Source organism: Lissotriton helveticus, chromosome 10 (genome assembly GCF_964261635.1).
Source record: "Lissotriton helveticus chromosome 10, aLisHel1.1, whole genome shotgun sequence".
NCBI lineage: Eukaryota > Metazoa > Chordata > Amphibia > Caudata > Salamandridae > Lissotriton > Lissotriton helveticus.
In genome coordinates, this window is record NC_136071.1 from 188,548,343 (window position 1) to 188,569,031 (window position 20,689).

A 20,689-nucleotide genomic window follows, 5' to 3' on the forward strand; every position below is an offset into this window, starting at 1 on the left:
CACCAAGAACGGTCATCAGACGTCGTCTCCGACTAACTGCGCTGCAGGCAACAACTGGGGCTGTACAGAGAGTCATCTTGCAACATAGAAAGGAGGAATGTAACCCAAACTTGAAGACATGGCTAAGTTACGGGTCCCTAAGCAACAAGACTGTAAAAGGTTTGATTACACTGAAGCAAATGAAAGGACGGTAGCTTCAAGTGCAAAACACTGTGCAGAGTTACTTTCCTTCAGAGACACAGGGTCTGGCGGCTAGACTGTGCAACTTTTAAAATATTTCCAGCGACTAGAGTGAGGCTCCGGAAAGCTGTGATCTCACACGCATGTTGCGTGATACTCAGCGGATATAAAGCTACTGTGCGAATATGCATTGTTTCACAGATACCTTCAGCCACAGAGGGTCTGAATCATTCAGAGGCAACTACAAGAAGAGGGTGGACAATGAAAGCTCTACCGAGGATAGGCAAAATCAATCAGAGCTATCAAAACCGAAGGTATCTTGTGGCACCTAATGGTAGTTCATTTAAACTACAAAAAGATTCTTAAGCAACTTCAAAGACATTTTCAAGGAGCCGATGGACTTTTCACACAAAAGGATGTGGTGCCCGAAGATGTGTGGTATCACATATGTTCAAAAATTCCGCGGTTCAAATGCAGAGAGCTAATCGCCTTGACAAATCTTCTTAGAAACCAAAGTTCCTTGGGGGAACCATCATAACCCTACAATTAGCCGCCTTGTAATTTGTTAAGTCTGCTCTAGAGATTTAATTTCTCAGAGCAGTATTAGCATTAGGCATATGTATATGTGTTTCAGACACTACCTTCAAAAAATAAATAACGGGTTACTTCATAAGAGTCTTCACCTTCTGGAAAGATGGTGCAAGGAAAAGCTGACAACAATGTCTGAAGGTCCCTTTCCCCTCTGGTAGACACAAAAGGCAAAACAAAACACAAAAGTGTCGATGGGTCTAGAGAGGGGAGTCTATGTGTGAAACATTACACCTGTGCTGTCTATATCATCCTACATTTAATTAAATACACAGTAGAAATTACTAAGAGGTACCTTAAATTATAATGTGATAAACAAGGGATACCCATCAGTCACCACACGGAACCGCCCTTCATCATTTGGGTTACCTTGTAGACCAATTGCTTGGAACACTACCGGTAGACATGGAAGGTTAAATGTTATAACCTCCATACCTGGTAGTGACCTGAGTGGTCTCAGTATAGGTCAGGGTTCTTCAATCTGTGGGGCGCGCCCCCCTGGGGGGGCGCGGCGCCATCCCAGGGGGGGCGCGGGCTCCACTCCGATCTTCCCTTTGTGCCCGTTCCTTTGTCTGGGTGATTCTCCCAGGAGGGGGCCAATTCACGGAGTCAACAGCTTCGGCTGCGGTGCGAGGCAGGGGTCTCCTCTGCTAAAAACGAAAGCAAACAGACACGCTTTCAGTTTTAGCAGAGGAGACCCCTTGCCTCCCACTGCAGCTGAATCGGTCAACTCCGTGAATTAACCCCCTCCTGGGAGAGTTAGCTCTTCCCAGAAGGGAGAGAAGGTTTCGCAGAGGTTTTGAGGCACGGGCGGGGTGGGCTCTGGCCCAGGGCCCCAGCCTTTCAAGGGGGGTGGGAGTGAGGGGGAGTTTGGGGGCGGGAGTCCTTCAGTTATTTTGGGAAGGGAGGGAGAGGTTGCAATCCGGGTTTGGGCCATGAATCGGGACAGTGGGCTCTGGTCTGTGGTCCTCAACTCATGAGGATCTTTGTGTGGGCACCGAAGTGTCAGTGTTCAGGGATGTTGGTCTGCAGATTCGAATTTGAATCATCAAATGTGTGAGGAATCTGGGGTGGAGCCGGCCACCAGACGTCCGTTATGTTGCCATGTGGGTGAATAGATGTATGGGTGGAGTGGTGGATGTATGGGTGGGGTGATGGGTGACCTGGTGGATGTGTGGGTGACATGGTGGATGTATGGGTGGGGAGTGGATGGATGAGTGAGGGGATGGATGGTGAGTGAAGGGGTGAATGGATGGTGGGAGAGAGGATGGATGCATGAGTGGAGGGATGGATGTGTGTATGGTTGGAAGGGTAGATGGATGGGTGGAGGGGTGGATGGATCAGTGGAGGGGTGGATGGATCAGTGAAATGGTGGATGGATCAATGGGGGGTGGATGGTGGATGAGTCGGTGGGTGGATGGATGAGAGAGGTGATGGATGGATTGATGTATTGATGGGTGAAGGGGTGAATGAATGGATGGATGGATGAGTGAAGGGGTGGATGTGGGGATGGATGGGTGATTGAGGAGGGTGGATGGACGGGGGATGGATGGAGGAGTGAAGGGGTGGATGAGTGGTCAGTGGATGGATTCATGAGTGGATGAGTGGATGGATGAGTGGGTGGATGGGTGAAGGGTGGATGGAGGGATGGGTGGCTGGGTGAGGGGGGAATGGAGAGAGAAGGGGAGGATGGATGGATGAGTGAGGACATGGATGAATGATTGGCAGAGTGGATGCGCAGATGTGTGCATGGATGGGTGAGGAGAGGAGCATGGAGATGGATGGGTCAGAGAGTGCATGCATGAGTGGGGGGGAGGGTGGAGAGCGGGATGGATGGGTGGATGGATGAGTGGGGGGTTGAGTGGGTGGACGGATGAGTGACTGGGTGGATGGATGAGTGGGTGGGGGGATGGCTGGATGGGTGAGAGGGTGGGTGGTTGGATGGATGAGTGAATGGATGGATGGGTGGAGGAATGGATGGATGGGTGGAGGAGTGGATGGATGGGTGGAGGAGTGGATGAATGGGTGGAAGAGTGGATGGATGAGTGGAGGAGTGGATGGCAGAGTGGAGGAGTGGATGGATGAGTGGGAGGATAGCTTGGGTGAATGGTTGGATGGATGAGTGGGTGGATGGATGGGTGGAAGAGTGGATGGATTGGTGAGGGGATGGATTGGGTGAAGGGACGGCTGGATGATGGATGGATGGGTGAGGGGGTGGATGGAGGGATGGATGGGTGAGATGATGGATGGAGGGAGGGATGGATGGTGGATGGGTTTGCAAGTGGTTGAAGGGGTTTGGATGTGGATGGGGCTCAGATGGAGGGACGGAATGAATGGTGGGGGAGTTGGTGGATGACAAGGTGTACATGATGGATGGGGAGGGTGGTGATGACTTCCTTTGCTTTCTTGGTGCCATGGGAGCTCTGGTTCAGAGTGGAAGGTATTTGAATTGTTTGGCTGCTCCCTTGCCTATGTGTTACTGTTCTGTATTCTATGTGTGCTCATGTGTGGGATCTATGCATCATGCGTGTGACATTTTGCGTGACGTCCAGCTGCTACTTGAATGCGGGGCCCCCATGGGCAAGGTCGGGTTCCATGTTTTGGGTTCCGCTTGGTGAAGCACCCATGGTGTGTTCCCTATAGTGGGTTCATCATGGCGGTCCTCCCTTTGGTTCACTTGTGCATGGTGTTTTACATCCTACAATGTATTTGTTTATTTGTTGGGGAGTTTGTGAGATTGGGTTCTCAGCACTTGCAGTGTTGAAGACTAGGTACCGTTCAGGACTGGATGTGGAGCACAGCCTGAGGATGGCAGTGGCAGGGATCCACCCACAGATTGAGAGTCTAGGTGTGGCTGGGCACCGGCACACCCGTCACATTCATGTTGGTGGTGTTGTTGTTGATCTGTGTCCTGTGTAAGGCAGGGCATCCTAGTGGGGAGAATTTGCGCACATTTTGTCTTGGAGGATTGTGTTTTGAGATGTGTGGTACGCCTCTGTCGTTTCGCCACATCCACTCACAGGCCTGCAGTTTGCTAGGCACTCTTGTTGTGTTGAGCATTGTTTGCCGGATATGGCCCGTGGTGTGCGCGTGGCAGTCGATCATGTGGTGTGCCGGATTCCCGAGGTTTCTGTCGGGTGGTAGGGGGGCCCAACATCTGGGGGAATTCCGCTGGGGGGGCTCAACCTGGAAAAGTTTGAAGACCTCTGGTATAGGTAGTATTATTATATAAATACATGTGTGACTAGGTTGCAGTGCAAAAAATAATAGTGAATGATAGTGGGGATAAAGATAAAATTGGGTGAGGGAGAAAATATGAAATTTTATTCTGTGTATTGCTCGCTCCACCAATGTTAAAAGAGCAGAAGTAGTTTTAACAAAAAACTACCTAGATCGATAAAGTGGTCAACATGTTTCGGTAAAGTTTGACCATTACGTCCATTGCCTTCATCAGGACCTAAACATACAGAGTGCTACTGCAATTCGGAGGTGAGACATAAAAGGTGAAGAATTTAAAATAATGACTGTGTATGTGACATCTTGTAAGAAGGAAAAATATCACCTGATGATATAGGTGTAGTCTAGACCCGTTGTGGTCGTCCTGGTGATGTCTCTGGTTGGAAGATAAAAAATATATATGTACAGACAGACAACAGGTAAATGAACACAAAAACATAGACAACTAGATATGTAACTAATAAGCATATTCTATCTCAACAACAATCTCTGCACAGAACAAAATATAGTTTGTATACTCTTTTATCATCACGAAGGCACCTAATTGTTAATCCTCCATGTAACTGAAAAACTCCATCTTACCCTAGTCATAGGAGTTCGAGACCTCGCCTCACCTGGCAACGGCTCAGGGAACGAGGGAAGCACCGCTCTGTTTAAAAGGGAAGCAGAAACAACAAGAAAATCGTGACCGCTTCCTATCAGGAGTGAAAAAAGTATGCACAGTCTCATATCCAGTGTGTTAACGGGTAGGTGTTTTTTTGTCAGAATGCGTTAGATCTCAAAAAACATAAACCTGTTTAGCTCCTATGAGAGCTCTCACGGAGGATATATAGATAAGATGATTGCCAGTACTTGCGAGTGAGTAGGCTCCGTGAATTCTCATGTTCGCATTTTATAGAACTTAAGAGGACTGTTTCTCGTGTCGACTAAACTGGTACCCTCTCTGCATATCCTAGGTGTAGGTTTTTTGCTGGTAAATATATAGCATTAGATCTTAGCTGGAAAAGATACCGCACATTGTGACCTACGTTATACAACTGCCAGTATGCAAGTGGTTTCCCAAAGAAATTACGAGGCAGTGTCGCCTTGAGAGCAAAGATGGAAATAGCCTCAGAGGGTAGGTATCTCTAGCCACAAATCGTTCGAAAAAACGCCGACTCACCTCTCCGTCGGTACTTCTCTGCCGGCTTCTGAGCAGGTGGGGAGGTACCAGAAAGGGGAGCATGCCGCGTATAAAAAGGGAGTTCTTACTGGGCGTGGGAGGTCATGTGACTTACTCAGACGTCTGTTTGTATGACGTCAGACGCCCGAGTCACGAGTCCGTTGAGTTGCTTAATGCGATTGGTCCGAGAAAGTTTGCGGAAGTCCCAGAAGTCTTTTAAAACATATTGACGTATTCTAAATAATAAAGATTATTATTTAAAAGTTTTTTTCTTTTTATGCGATATCTATACAAAGTATGTATATCGCATTAAATTACAATGCATTGACATTGGATTGACGTTTTTTGGAAAAAACGAACAGTGGTTAAAGGTAAGGTCAATGAATATGCACCTGATACCCAACAAATCCAGCTAAATAAGACATTATAAAACCACAGATGTTGCTTAAAAAGGTGATATGTAAACAGAGAGATTCTGACTTTCAAAGTAGATGGGTGGCCGTACTAACTCCATCGACAAACTTTCCAATTTCAGTGATAGCACCATTGGCAGTCCCTTGAAATCACATCTACTTCCCAGACTGCGTCAGGTCGACATATGGGAACCGAGTAAGGAGTGAGATCTTATATCACCGTAGAAGTGAAAAGGATGCTCATAGTATCCAATCCCTTCTCTGAGCCCTTTCTCAGATAACATACATTATGAGCGGTAAATGTCAAAATGTGTGCATGGTTGGAAGGGAGATGGGAGGGGAATGAGACTGACGAAATATGCCTCACATGTGAAACCCATGTCTGGCTTTCGGATGGTGAATGGCATAATTCATTAAAGAAACATTAGTAACTCTACACTCGCTGCCAAAACTATTAAACAATTCCCCGTTGATCTTTCTGTTACCCAAGGACTGCTCTGAGGGAACCTAGATGTAGTCTGGGAATTCCAATTAGTAGGGACTTTCCATTGTCCATTCTCAGCAATGTAGGAGAGTAGGGTCTGCTTCCTATGGTCACCCCCACTTTTTGCTTTTGCTTCTCTGGTTTTCGACTTAGATGTGGCTGTGGGCCTGCTGATCAGACCCACAGCCCAGATGCACTCTCTCTAAATTTACACCATGTACCCTAGGTACATCCACAATTGGGAATTGGTTCACCTTGTCAGCCCCTGTAGAAGTGTACCCTAGGTACTCAGGGCATAGGTGTAACCAAGGCCTACCAGGGGCTGCAGCATGTATTATGCCACCCCTGGCTGGCCAATCAAGTAGACACAACTGGCTGATCACTCAGCTGGGGCAAGGTCGTGTAATCACCCCTTGCTTAGGTATAGTGTTCCGATACCTGCTTATATATAGACACATAGTGTCTCAGGGGTTAGAGGCGGCAGACCCGGAAGCTGAGATCGGTCCTGGACCAGGGTTCAATTCCCCGCCTCGGCGGGTCTTGGGCTAAAAATTCCACGGGCTCGATAATTCTCGCCCCGGTGCCTCCTCGACTCACGGGTTCACACTCTGCGACTCTGGGCAATAGCTTGCTTAATCTCCACAACGGCCCCTCGTGGCGGGATGCCTGACTTTCACCTTGTGGACACCCTGCTGGGGTTTCTCACAGGGGAATACCAGGACGGGTTCCCTAAGCAAGCGCCAGGATGCCCTTTGGGTGACAGGTTTGCGCTATATAAGTACACCTACATTTACATTTACACATTTACATAGTAACCTGTGAGTCACTCCTATGGCAGGCCTTAACAATCCTGGAGGCAGAGTGCTTGGTTATGTGTGAGATGGTGCTCTAGCATGAGCTGAGCCTGTCTGCAGCTTTCGGAACCATGTCCTTAGAGCTGTTCTATGATATCGCCATACCATATACTCTTGAGTGCATTATAATCCTCACGGTTAAATGCTAACTATGGTTTTGCTTTATCCAAACATGTCGTGTAAGGTGTCATACGCTTTGGAATACTACCCCCTCGCCAATTCTGGCGACGGGGGTAGCATTCCACCATTCTAGAGGGAGAAGACATGTAGTTGCTGACTATCCCGGTTAAAGTTAACCAGAGCCCCAGCGTCACAAAATGGACGCTGCTGCCACCGACACAAGTCTGACCTCCTGCTGCTGGGAGTCCTTCCAGTCACGGAGGTTTGGACACTAGGTTTCCTGCCTGGGGAGGTGCGAGCACCACCCCAGACAGGACTTTGTGGATTGGGACAGGGAGGGCTGAATAGAATGAGAGACTGCCAGGGGCACACTAGGTGCTCCTTGCATACCCCAGTTCAAACCGGTTGCTGGGGCACTCCAGCCCCAGCTCTGGCGCGAAACTGGACAAAGGAGAGGGGGTGTAACCACCCCCTTCCTGGTCCCACCCATAGGAGGGACTTAGAAAGTAATCCAGCCCCTTTTAGTTGTATAAAGGTAGGAGCTGAGTCCTGAGACTTGAGATTAATGCTGAACTGAAACTTGACACGAAACTCTGGACCTTCGACGTTCTGCTGAAGCTAAAGACTGAAGAATCTCCCTTGTGGCCAAGGAGTAACAACCCTGGGCAACTAGGCAACATCCAGCAAATCAACGGCTTGCTTTGTTGACGTTCCCGCCGGGACCCGAGCACAGAGCCTGACAAGACCCAGACTTCCAGACCTCTCTGACCCTCTCTTCACGACTGCAGCATAGCTGAGATCCGTGGAGGCGACGAGACACGTGGGACCGGACATCTTGGAAAGCCTCCAACTTGCTAACTGTGCAGCTCCTGAGGCCTTCTCGAAGCTGTGCACTGGGGATTGAGAAACCCCGAACCCGAGCTCCACCTGCACCGAAGATCAGCCTTCCACACTCCACGAGTTGTGCGTGGGGCCCTTCTGCTTGTGTTCTGCTCGACGCGTTGTCCGGTCGCTGGCCCATTGGCTAGTAGCCTCTGTGACGACAATCCTTTTGAATCACATAGCTGGTCTGGTTGCTCCAGACTGGCCCCTGCTTCCCTGCAAAGGTGAAACACCCCAGACCTTGCTGGTCTGCACCAGAAGCCTTTGTTGTATCCTGCATGGGTTGCCTTTGCCAAGGCTTGTTGACTCCAATCCGGAAGTCGACCCCTCCATCTGCGAGAACCTTCGTGGGACAGGTGGTCTCCAGCACCTGGTCGTCGTCGATGCCTCCTGGTCCACGTGGCTGCAAAGACAAGCTTCAAGACAATACCTGACTGCTCCTCGACATCGTCTGGTTCCATACTGGTTCCACCCGGTCACTGGTTAGTGACCCAGACTCTGTCCCCTCTGCTTTCAGGTCCTCTTCATCCTCGATCCACCCTTGGATCCACCCGGACATCTTCCTCCTGGTCGCCTGCAGCATCTTTCTCCAGGTCTCCATAGGATCCAACGACGAAACCCGACACATCTTCCCACCTCTGCACCCGCCATCCGTGGGTGAGGTAACGCGAGTACTTCGGTGCTCCCAAGGGTATTGACTATCCAAGTGTCTAGGTTTTTTAGTTGTTTCCTCCTAGCTCAACCGGAAGTGTCCTAAATCCTTCTATATCTAACTTCTAAGTTCCCATTGACGTTGCATTGACTCTCGTGTGTGTAAAGACACTGCACGCGCCGCCTGTAGGCCTCCTACTTCTAAACTAAGGTTCATATAGTGTAGCCCCAGCCATTCCCTAGGCCTAAGCCTTTCCTTTTCTCGTGACGTGGTACTTACACCACTTTCTTAATATATGGTTTGCTTCGCCCCTAGGGCCTAACCGTAAATTGTGCAACTTAACGTATTCTGACTAAGTATCTTGTTATGTGCTTTGGCCTCTGATCTCATAACGAGTTCAGAGGAGTGCGTTAGTAAATAAATACATATATATTTTATATATATCCTGTGTGGTGTCCTTTCATTTGATATTCAAGGGGTTACATATGGTAAAACAGCTGGCTTTACACGCCCTCAAGAGTCTTTTAGCCTAAGACTGTTCTGTCCACGCTACCACTAGGATAGCTGGTCTATAAGGTTGACTTACAACCATCACCATAAGGGTTGTTTGGACTGGTGCAAGGTGATCACTAGAATAGTGAACACCATATACTAGGCCAACTTCTCACAAGCAATAAAAGGGATTGGATTATTACCTTGAAGTAAGGATCCTGTATAAAAGGTCTGAATTGCACAAATAGTGAATTTTTCCTCTTTGCAACTGCTGTGTGCTTGAAGGTTAAGGATTCCGTCCTAGAAGACCAGATATTTCACACACTTCCCAACTGAAGGCTCATAGTCTAACACATCAGGTGAATAGAGCCACATGTGAAAGGTGGTAAAGCAGTTAGGTGGAGATAGCAGGAAATTTGCTACTTGAAGCAGTCCTCAATGACTTTGGCTATTAATGCATACATCTTTTGAGTAAGAGTTTTAAAGCGGATTTGGTTGTCAGTGTTGGGTGCCTTCTGGCAGAAGAGATAGGAAATGTCTGAGTGACTCAGTGAGGAGGCTAGAACTTCATTGTATAGACTGAAGAGCATTAAAGAGTAGTAACTTGGCAAACCTCTTATTGGAGAACTGCAGGGTTTGGGAGGAGAAAGGCCAGTTTTATGCACTGCCACCAGTATGGCGAAATCCAGCAGAGGTCTGTAACTTCAAACACATCCCCTCTTTGAGAATGTTCAGAAGAGGGGCATGGTTTAGCAAGCCAAAGTCCACTGATTGGTCAAGGGGAAGGCGTCACCTTACCCAGGGATGCTGAGAGTCCAAATGACTATTTTGACGATATGGTCTAAGTGTCCTAGTAGGTTGTTTACTCAACTAAGAGTTGGGTCTGTCCCATATTTATTTTTTAGTAAAGCTGTATCATGAAATATATTTAGTCATTCTGAGACTGTTGCTTGGGTCAAGCTTTTATCACATCGGTCCAGTAAGAAGGAACAGCAGGGCTAATTTCCTTGAGAAGTAGGCTGGGAATGGGCTAAGTGAAATAAGAGTAGTATGGATTTTGTTGATGATATTCAGCTATTGTTTGGGTAACCTCTTTGAAGGAAGACTAAGTTACCCTAAGCTTTTTGTGAGGTGAAACAGCAGACCTTACATTTCATGTGGTGCAACAGGGGGAGTTCTAGGCTTGTTGCTATCTCCGCAAATCATTTGGAGAACTATTCACTCTTTATAAATGTTGTTGGTCCTTGCAATGTGGGGTGGGTGAATTGTTTCAGGGTACAGAAAACCTTTTTAGGGCATTTTTACACTTGGTCCATCCCACTCAATATAGTTATAAGATATGTTTTTATATTTGTTTCTTACAATTTAAAGTTGCTCCAGGTCCTTGAGGGAGTAGTTTTAATCCCAGATAATTTCTACTGCTCAGAGTTTAGAGCACCAACTAGAACAATCTTTTAGTTATTTTGTGGTTGAAGACATTTTTGGGCAAAAATTACCTTTGTTCCTATTGAGTTTTCAAGGGCCATACCGACAGAAAGCTTTCTCATAACTGAATGCCTGCTCTCCATCATTATAGTTCAATAGGTTGCAAAACAATTACATGGTCATCACACGAGGACTGTCTGCAGACTTTAATATGGGTTTTTAGGCAATGAGAATGTCATATTTACAGGATAAGGCACTCTATACAAGTACAATGGAATGTAGTCGCCCTTCAGTAAGTTCTGCAAGTGAAAACAGCTGTATGGATGGCTGACCATGTCTATTTACTGGTTTGTTTTACGTGAGTGGTACTATCTGTGGCTTTTCTTTGTAGTATAATATTATGTTTTTTTCTTAATCATATAGGTAATTTTATTCTGTGTTCAACAACGCTTTTGCTTTACGTTCACCTGTTTGGAATAAGGTGTATTTGTTGAGTACAATCAAATAATTTTGAATTGAATTTTTGTCTTTAACTTTATATTCTGATTATGTGAAAGACAGATGTTATGGAATACACGCATAGTAAGAGCATCACATAAATAAGTACATAAATATATGGTTGTGAGTAAATAGCTGTCAACTACCTTTGGTGGGAGTCTATGTCAGTACTTCAGTGCTCACACAGTTAAAAAAATGTTCCACATGTTTAATTTGAGTTGCATTACTATTTTACAATAATAGGTAATTTCCTTATTGAGTGCCACTATGATGAAACACAGTAAGCTATGTCAGCTTTTCTTCATGTTAAATCACCCAACCATTACATTTTGTAACTTTCCATTTCATTAGCTTAGGCTGGTGTTTTGTCCTTTTCTGTAGCTTCTTTGAACCATGCTAATACCACATTGGCTTTTTAGTACTGGATCACTCTTGATGCTAATATCTATATACGAGTCCAATACTATTACTAGATGATTTAGCTTTACCACAATCAAGTCATCATTTATCTATTGTGTACAATTTACATTGTTATCTCCTATTCAACCATTTGTGGCCATGATAAAGATTAAGGGTAGAGTAGTAAAGAACAAGTGAAAGGCCTACTGCTATACAGCCCCCCCGCAAGCCTGTCATCCGTTACGCTTATGTTTGACTGCTCTCTCTCTCCAGTGAGCCAGTGTCAGATCAATGGGCTAAATAAAAAGTCCATGTCAAGAGCCCTGGATATACCCTCTTGCCTTGGATGCTGCTCTGCCATGAATGAAATGGGTACTGATGGGATATCAAAATGTGGGTGCAGATCTAAATACACCAATGTAAGGATATCAAATATGATGGCGATCATATCATGTTAATCAATAGTTTGCCAATGTGTTGGCCTGCTGGGGCTTAAGTTTATGGAATGTGATCACAACTTTTATGAGAAAGATGGCTTCTGTAAAAAAGTGGATTAATATCTGGGGTTGCAGGACATCCACCTCATGGAATAGTGACACTAACTTGCTAGACAGTGTCAGAAACGGGGTTTCTGGTTGTCAGGGTATGTACCCTGTGGAAGCAGGAACCACCACCCTAGTCAGGGTAAGTTAGATACACACTAAAAGATTACCTGTGCCCACCCTCTGGTAGCTTGGCACAGACAGGCAGGCTTATCTAAAGAGGCAATGTGTAAAGTAGTTGTGCAAAACACACACACACACACACACACACACACACAATGAAAACACCACAAAAATACTACACACAGGGTTCAAAAAATAGATTTTAATGAGTAAAACAAGACCAAAAAACAAAAATCCAATAAGTAGAACCGGAGTTATACATTTTTATAAATCTTTTTTAAAGAATAAATAAAAAAATAGTGCTTAGAAACAAATATCACTTGGGGTTACTTGAAGTCTCGCAGGACCTGGCTAAATCCAAAGTTCAGGGCGACCGCGATTGAAGGCAGGCCAGCTATAGGACTCACGCAGGTCCAGTTGAAAAAGTATCTTGGATGGAGCAAGCGTTGACGTCGAAGACTCGATGCGTCGGTATCAATTCGCACAGGCAATGAAGGCTTTGTTGACAAACCCCTTTACGATGCAGGTGCTGGGTTGTGTTGTCGTCAAGCCGCACTGTCTGTTGTCATCGAGCCATGCATTCTATTGAAGTGATGTTGAAAGGAGCTGAAGGGCAATGTGCCTGTAACGATCGGCGCAAAGTTATCACTGCGTCAATTTTGATGGATCTTTACAGCAGAAGTCACCTTTTAAAGGACCAGAACTGGATTGGCACCACTTGGCAGGGCAAGACTCACAGATGGCAGAGTCCAGGTGCTGTTGCTGTGTTGAAGGAAATCTTTGATGGTCATGAGACTTCAGAACAGGGGGCAAGTCAGCAAGCACTTGGAGTCACTCCGAGTTCAAGTGAGATGGGTCCAGTCCTTTGTCCTCAGCAGGGCAGAGATGAGCAGGCAGCAGGGCAGCACAGCAAAGCAGAAAACAGTTCTTTCAGAGCAAGAGTAACAGTAAAGCAGAGTGGCAATCCTTGTAGCGCAGACGTCTTTACCCCTGGCACAGTTCCAGTAGTGTACTGTCTTGGTAGGGGCAGCAGCTCAGAACTTATACCCAGTTGTGCCTTTGAAGTGAGGTGACTTCGAAGCAGGTCCTTGAAGTCCATAGGTCCTCCTTTCCTTCTAGCCCTGGATCCAGACTATCAGTAGGGGGTAATCAGACCTTTGTGTGGGAAACAGGACACTGCTGATTCAGGTGTGTCAGCTTCCCCTCCAAATTCCTGCCCAGGAAGAGCTATCAGAATGCAGATGAGTTCTATGTCACACCCACCGTTCCTGGGTTTGAGGCTACCTAGAGAGAATGAACAAAGTGCAGCCTTCACCCACCCCACATGTATATTTGAGATGGCTGCAAAGGACACAGAGCATTACGAGCAGAGAAATGCCAACTTTCTAAAAGTGGCATTTCAAAAGTAGTAATGTTAAACCCAACTTTACCATTAAAGAGGATTTGTCATTACCTTTACAAAGATATAAAACATGATGCAGCTACTACTTTCTAATAAGAAATTACAGCTTAAAGTGTTTTAAGGAATTCCCAAGGCTAGTAGTAGTAAGAAACGAATGTGGGTGTTTTTCACTACCAGGACATGCAAAAAGTTACATTACATGTCCTACCTTTTACTCACACAGCACCCTGCCCTATGGGCTATCTAGGGCCTACCTTAGGGGAGACTTATGTATAACAAAAGGGGAGTTTAAAGCTTGGCAAGGAGTTCTAAATGCCAAATCGAAGCAGCAGTAAACTGCACAAACCAGTCCTGTAGTGGCAGGCCTGAGACTGGTTTGAAAGGCTACAGTCAGTGCTGCAAGCACACTAGTATCACTAAGGTTACAGCCCCTGGGTATATGGCATACCACTTTACGAGAGACTTACAAGTAAACTAAATATGCCAATTGTGTATACACCAATGTTACCATGTTTAGCAGAAAAGCACATGCACTTTAACACTGGTCAGCAGTTGTAAAGTGCTCAGAGTCCTAAGGACCAACAAAAAGATACATTACAAAGAGGTTTAGCAGGTAACAAGTTTGGGGGAAGACAATCCTAAGAATGACAGGTCTAACAGTCCGTTTGCAGTACTAAAACCGTAATAAAAGTGAAAGCACAAAACCATAAAAATCCCAAACTGCATTAGAAAAATAGAGTAAAATCTAATAAATAAATGACACCAAAACAATAAATATCCAATAAGGTTAATCAAAATGTTTTAATAACACTAGTGCCAAAAAGCACTAAGCACCAATGATAGTCTTTTGAAGTGTTAGAACTGGACCTAGTAGCGACTTCAGGCAGACTGCAATAGAGCTTGGGTCGGATACACCACAGGGCTTTGTCAAAGATTTTACCTTCCAACTTCCGTCTTTTTTATGGAGCTCAAAATCCTGCAGAGGAGCAAGCATGAAGCTGTATATGAGAAAGCTGTATTAAAATTTGACATCTCAGCCATGAGGTCCCGCTGACGGCTACAAAGGTCTTGAAAGTCCAAAACTTTTCCAGGTCCCAACTTCTCGGTGCTTCTGGAGCTGCTCTTTTGGGTAATTTCTAAGGCTCCCAGGATCTCAGGAACACCACTTAGGGGGCAGGACTCATTCCAGCAGAGGCCACAATTGAGCTCCAGTCCAAGTCCAATTCCTTAAGGAAAAAGGACTCTCATAGCTTGTTGTGCCCTTGTAGTCACACCGGAGGTTACCCAGTTGACCCTTGGGGTTCCCTTCTTTGTCCTGGGTTCAAGTGGGAGCAGATCCAGTACTTCACAGCTCCTCTCAGGTCACAGAAAGCAGGTACAATCCTCTTCCGATCTTCCGCAGGTCCAGAAAGTGTTCTGAGGAGATTGCCTTGGGATGCCACATTTATGGTTGGCATTAGCTAGTGGGTACCGTTGATTCCTGCCTCCTCTCTAACCAAAAGAGGTAAAAGTTCCCAACGGCAAACCAGCCCACTTTTTTAGTAGTTCCTGTTTGCCTTACTGCAAGCAATCTGACAGTGTTCCCCACTTCTAAAATCTAAGATAGATAAATCCTTTGTCACTTGTGTAGAGCTCAAATCCATCCAAAGGTGTGGCCAGGGGGAAAAACTGTCCCCTTCCTTGTATCCACTCCAAACCAGTCTGGTGGTTGCTTTCCTCCCACTGGGTTCGGAGACAGTCTGACTAGTGTGGGGCTCAGGGATAAAGGCTTTGCCTTGTTCAGGTCTTTCCTTATTCTAAACTATTAATGGGAAGGCCTCAAGTCTGTTCCTTTCAGGTTAATAAAGTTCTTAGTTCCACAACAACTGTCCTTCCTGGGATGTTAGGGAACGTCCTGTCCATACGGTTACCAGGCCTAATGCATTTATCCGCTCTGCAGCAGTTTTCACACCTCAATGAGGTCAAGCACTTGCTGGGTGGCTGCCGGTAGACTTATGCTAATTATTCTCCAGAGCTTAAGGGAAGTGAAAGGTAACTTCCTAAAAGGCATTTTTTCTAAATATCTATTAACAATCTAATTTCACCATTGAATTAAACTTTTAATAAAAATGAAAAATAGTCTTTGAATGACTATTTTAGACCCTTCCAGTCAGTGGAAATAGATTTGGGGTCTAGTCACTGGATGAACATGTGAACTTTAAGTTCACAGTTCACTTTTAAATATTCTGCATCCTATTCTTTGGGGCTACTTAGAGTTGGCTTAATATTTCAAAGCAGGATTTACAACCAGTCAAAAAGGGTTATTTTGACGGATGGTTTTTAGGCTGCTGCAGTTAGGCTACCAAAGTAGACTGGAAGCCATGTTTTACAGGCCAACTCTGTTCAATGGCACCTTAGGTACTACAGCAGGGCTTGAAAAATACACTAGCATTGTTGAGCAACATTTATTCAAGACAAGCTATTTTTAGGGACTTCTCGCCCTTTCTGGCGAGTTAAAAATCCTCTAACTTCAGGCAAGACAAACAGACTTCTGACCTCTGTCTCTGACAGTAGAGCAATTGTGACAAGATAAGATTTAAAGGCTTCTTTATTGCTCACAAACTGAAAGAGCAATAAAAATACCATTACATCTTCTCCATGAGTATTTTAAGTGACTACATTTTTTTTTTCTTATGTCAGGTGTACGTGTATCTGTGCTCTAAACCTTTACAAATTAATTTTTGGTGCACAAGGAATTTTTCCAAGTCTCTCTAATCTGATCAATTTCTTTGTAATATTGAAATTTTTTAATAGGAGTTTAAGTTGACACTAGGGATATTTAGTGGAAAGTTACCATCAATTGCCAATGGATGCTTTTTCCGGTCTCTGCTTTTTCGTGTTTGCTCTTAATGATGGTTGTGTGTGTGTTCTAGAATATTGTCATGCTTGATCATTTGGATATATGTTTTCCATGAGTATTTTAAATGATGTTTTTGGTTATGTCAGATGTATGTTTATCTGTGTTCTAAACCTTGTACACATGAATAAAATAATGAATATCTTTCTAATGTTTGGCACAAATCGAATAACTGAGTCTTGTCTAGTGGCAGTTGCTGTTTAGAGAAACTGAACCATGAGTCATTCCTAGCAGAGAACAAGAAATCACAAAATATTGTCAAATAGTCTACAGAAAGGTACAGTAGTATATCCAGTACATTCTTGCATTTAAGGTATATACACTGAGATTGCTACTGAACAATTATTAGTAAACAATGAGTACAATTTCTTTAATTTGCTGTGGTGAGAGTCTTAACAGAGAGCGAGCCTCTGGTGTAGGTGGTTCCACAACCACTATTTTCTGCCATAAAGAAAACTTCTTCCAGGTAAAATATAAGAAACGTTCTTCATGTGCATGTGTAACTTGTGTGCCAAGCTGAAAAGTGGTAAGGCTACACATGCCTTTTAGCTTATCTGTAAGGCACATTATAACAAAAACTCTTAAAGGTGTGCAACTGTTCTTTTACCGAATAAAAGTGTTCTTGTTCTGGATTTCCTTCAGGGGAGTGCTCTTTATTGTGAGTCATCTGTTGAGTCATCTGTTGATGCAATGTCCAATCAAAGAAGTGCTTGGGACTTAAGGCTTTCCTGGCCTTCAGGTCTTCATCGAAGGGTTCATTAAGAGCAGTGAGAGCAACCAAGGCGCTTGTATAGTTGTTAAATTCTAAAGAAAGAGACAAGATTTTCAGGTCCTTAAAATGAAAGAGCATCAGCAGTCTTACTTTTCTTATAACAAATAAAGTAGCAGTGTTGTTACAATTATACAAATTAGGATACTTAATGCAAGCCAATAAATAATATATTAACATTCTTATAACCATATTTGGGTGAAGACAGAAAAATCAATTTCTCTTGTATGATGAGCAGTGCAGTAGGTCCTAGTACGTCCTACATGTGGGAGGTGGCCAACAGGTCACTTGGTGGTTAGGAAAGATTCAGTTATTCAGAAAAAAACACCACCATTTGCCTTTTGACTCACTTGATTCCCAGGAGGCGCCATGTCGAATAGCATTGAAAACTGAACAGCAAACTCGCCTCAAGCACAAAACATCTGCACCTAAAGAGTATGAGGCACATTTGTACTAAAATGGCCACCAGTCCACTACTGCTACAATATGAACCCACCAACCTACCAGGAAAATGTTAATTAGAATCAAGTAAATAATAAATGCAAGATTCATATTTAATTGTAGGCATGTGTTAGAAATGGCGATCTCTAGTTGGGAGTGGTTTGCACCTTTGTCCAAATAGGGACCCTTCCTTCTAATTAGGATAAGAAGGACACCTTTCTAAAATAACTCCTGCTCATCCCCTTGGAAGCATAGCACGAGCAGTCAGGCTGATCTCAGAGGCAATGTGTAAAGCATTTGCATGTAACACACAGTAATACAGTGAAAACACTACAAAAGGGCACCACATCAGTTTAAAAAAATGACCAATATTTACCTGTGCAAACAGGACCAAAACGATAAAAGACCAACATACAGTAAACAAAAATATGCACCTTGCAAGAAACGCTTTAAAATGTAGTTCCATTAAGGTGGTAGCTCCATCCGGGGCAACTGCGGTGCTGAGAACATCCGAATCCAACAGTTCCGGCTGACCGCGTTGGTGCGGACTGGCGTCAGTGTCAGCAGACTCGTAAACAGTACCTTTGGACTCAGCCGACCACGTCGGTGTTGGTCGGTTGCGGCAACCATCCCGGTTGGGATGTGAAGCGGTGCGGCATGCGATGACCTCGGTGATGGTTGTCCAGCAGCAACGGTGAGACCAGGGCTGCAGTGTGAAGGGGGGCGGTGCTAGTTGCAGTGCTAACAGGTCACATTGCAAGTGGCAGTGCTGGTTAATGGGAGCTGCGTTGGTCATCCCAGGCTGCGCTGTGGGTTGGGGTGTCGTGTTACTTATGAGGGTTGGCCCCAAACCATTGTGCAGTCACAGGTGGCAAGGTCAGCGCACAGCGATGTCGTCGAGAAAACAGGGCGGCAGAGTGAAGTGAGCCAATGCGGTGCCCACCAATCGTGGTGCAAGCAGCGGCTCATTTGAGGTCGCCGTCAGTCAGACCAGGGTTGTGGTGCAGAGTGCCACAGTGCCTTCACGACAAGGAGCCAGCAGCAGTATCGGTGACGGTGTTGACTGCTTCCCCCTCTGTGGCAACTGAAACCCACGGTTCCAGAGGTAGTACCCAGAGGTAAGTGAAGTTTTTGCTGTCCCTGAAACTTCGTGACCAGTAATCAAGCTTTATTTCAAGCCCTTGGAGATATTCTTCGACAAGTGAAGAAAATTCAGTCCAGTCCTATAAGTGCCCAAGGCAGAAGCAGCGACTGCAGGCCAACCCAGCAAAGCATTAACACAGCAATGGGGCAGTATACTCCTCCTGGCAGTTCTTCCAGCTTTTCTTCTTGGGAGGTTCCTTGATCCAAGCAAGTTCTAAATTTCTGAGGTCTGGGTCCAAATATTTATATTTAGTTTTTCTTTGTTCTTCTGGGCAGAGGGTCTCTGTGCCCATTCCAAACCAGTTTGGTCCTCCCTGGCGCAGTTTCCTGGTAGGAGGTGGAGACAGCATTGTCCAAGGCAGACCAGGCCAATTCGGGTGCAAGGAAAACTCCTCGCACTACACTAAATGCAGCCAGGTCTATTAAGCTCAGCCCTGACTCATCCAGGAATGGCCCGATACACCTCGACAACCCCCCCCACCCTTCCCAGTGGCTGCCTGAAAAGAATGCTCATCCCCAGCCCCTGGCACTCCAGAGTCAGACAGTCAATCCACAACGTAGCAGAGGCACACAGGATGGCTAAGCAAGTAAATACCTACTTTCTAAAAGTGGTATTTTCAAACACAGATATAAAAATCATCCTTACTAAAAGATGCATTTCTACATTCTGAGTTCAGGCATACACAACTCCATTTCTCTATCTTGTCCCAATAGGAAGATATACTTGTAAAATGTTACCCAGTACTTCCCATTCTATCCTATGGGACAGATAACCTTTCAATAGTGGTAAACGAAATATACTGTATTTCACTATCAGGATGTGTCACACACACAAGTACATGGCCTACCTTTCAAATCACCACACCCTGCCCATGGGGGTACCTTGGGCCTACCTTAGGGGTGCCTCACATGTAATAAAAGGGAAGGGGAGGGCTTGGCAAGTGGGTGCCCTTGCCAAGTCGACATGGCAGTAAAAACTGTGCGCAGACACTGTAGTTGCAGATCTGAGAACCCTTCAAAAGGTGTGGGTGACATAATCAGTGCTGCAGCATTTGATTTACAGGCCCTGGCACTCAGTGCACTTTACTAGGGACTTACCAGTAAATCAAACATACCAATTATGGAAACATCAATCCATAATGCAATTTACAATAGGAGCATTTGCAGTTTAACACTGAACAGCAGTGAGAAAGTGTGCAGACACTAAAGCAGAAAAACAGAGTGAAAACAGTGAGATCAGAAAAGCAAAAAGATAGGGGAGACACGCCAAAAGATGCCAGGTCTAACAGCGTGGAACTTAGATCTCTTTTCTGCTGACTACTGTATAGATGAACTCTCTTCTGGCAACATTAAGAGCAATTGAACCTATGCAGGATAAGTGGTGGCTCCTAGATGATGTCATTGTCACCTATGGAAGGAGCAGACTATATGTTTGAAAGCCTGCACCTACAGTATTTGGATCGAATCATGACCTTAGCAATAATGCTGTATTACACAACTTTAGTAGTTGTGTATTGTAGCTGTTCTCATGTAACATACTCTGTTACCCTAGGGTCTAGTCCATGCTATATAAAATGCCTGTCAAGTGTATCATGAAAGACACTTACACCTACCAGTGCTATTTATGAGGGACATTTTGTCTCACAAATAACACTTCCCAGTCACTAACAAGAACTCAAGGCAGCCAAAGTTGATAAACATTTCAGTCAGTGCTGGAGAATAGGTCAGGCACACATCAGTTGAAAAAACCTCTTAGCATGTTATTTATAAAAATCACTAGTCTTGCTGCTGGGTCCTGTCTCTGTTCCTGGCCTCCTGCTTCCGACATAGGAACAGGAATCAGGCAGCCAGGCTCCCACCCCTAAGCCAATCACAGCGCTGCAATGCAGCATTGTGATTGGTCTGAGTTCCATGACACGGCGCTCAACCAGGGGCTTTCCCCCGTTCTCGATGATGGTGAGGACGGCAGCCCGAATCCGGCTTCTGG

General features: G+C 45.2%; 1 protein-coding gene across 2 annotated transcripts in view; it reads right to left on the bottom strand.

The window, feature by feature from the left end:
• Window positions 1-20,689, bottom strand: part of REXO5 (RNA exonuclease 5) — a 350,267-nt gene that overhangs the window by 61,809 nt on the left and 267,769 nt on the right. Inside the window, exons 18-19 of one of the 2 annotated variants that reach the window (XM_078665077.1) lie at window positions 16,957-17,153; window positions 4,331-4,381 (exon numbers count right to left, since the gene is read on the bottom strand). In XM_078665077.1, coding sequence (XP_078521203.1) covers window positions 4,331-4,381; window positions 16,957-17,153 — 248 coding nt within the window. The remainder of the gene's footprint in view (window positions 1-4,330; window positions 4,382-16,956; window positions 17,154-20,689) is intronic. The other variant, XM_078665078.1, reaches the window with a different exon arrangement.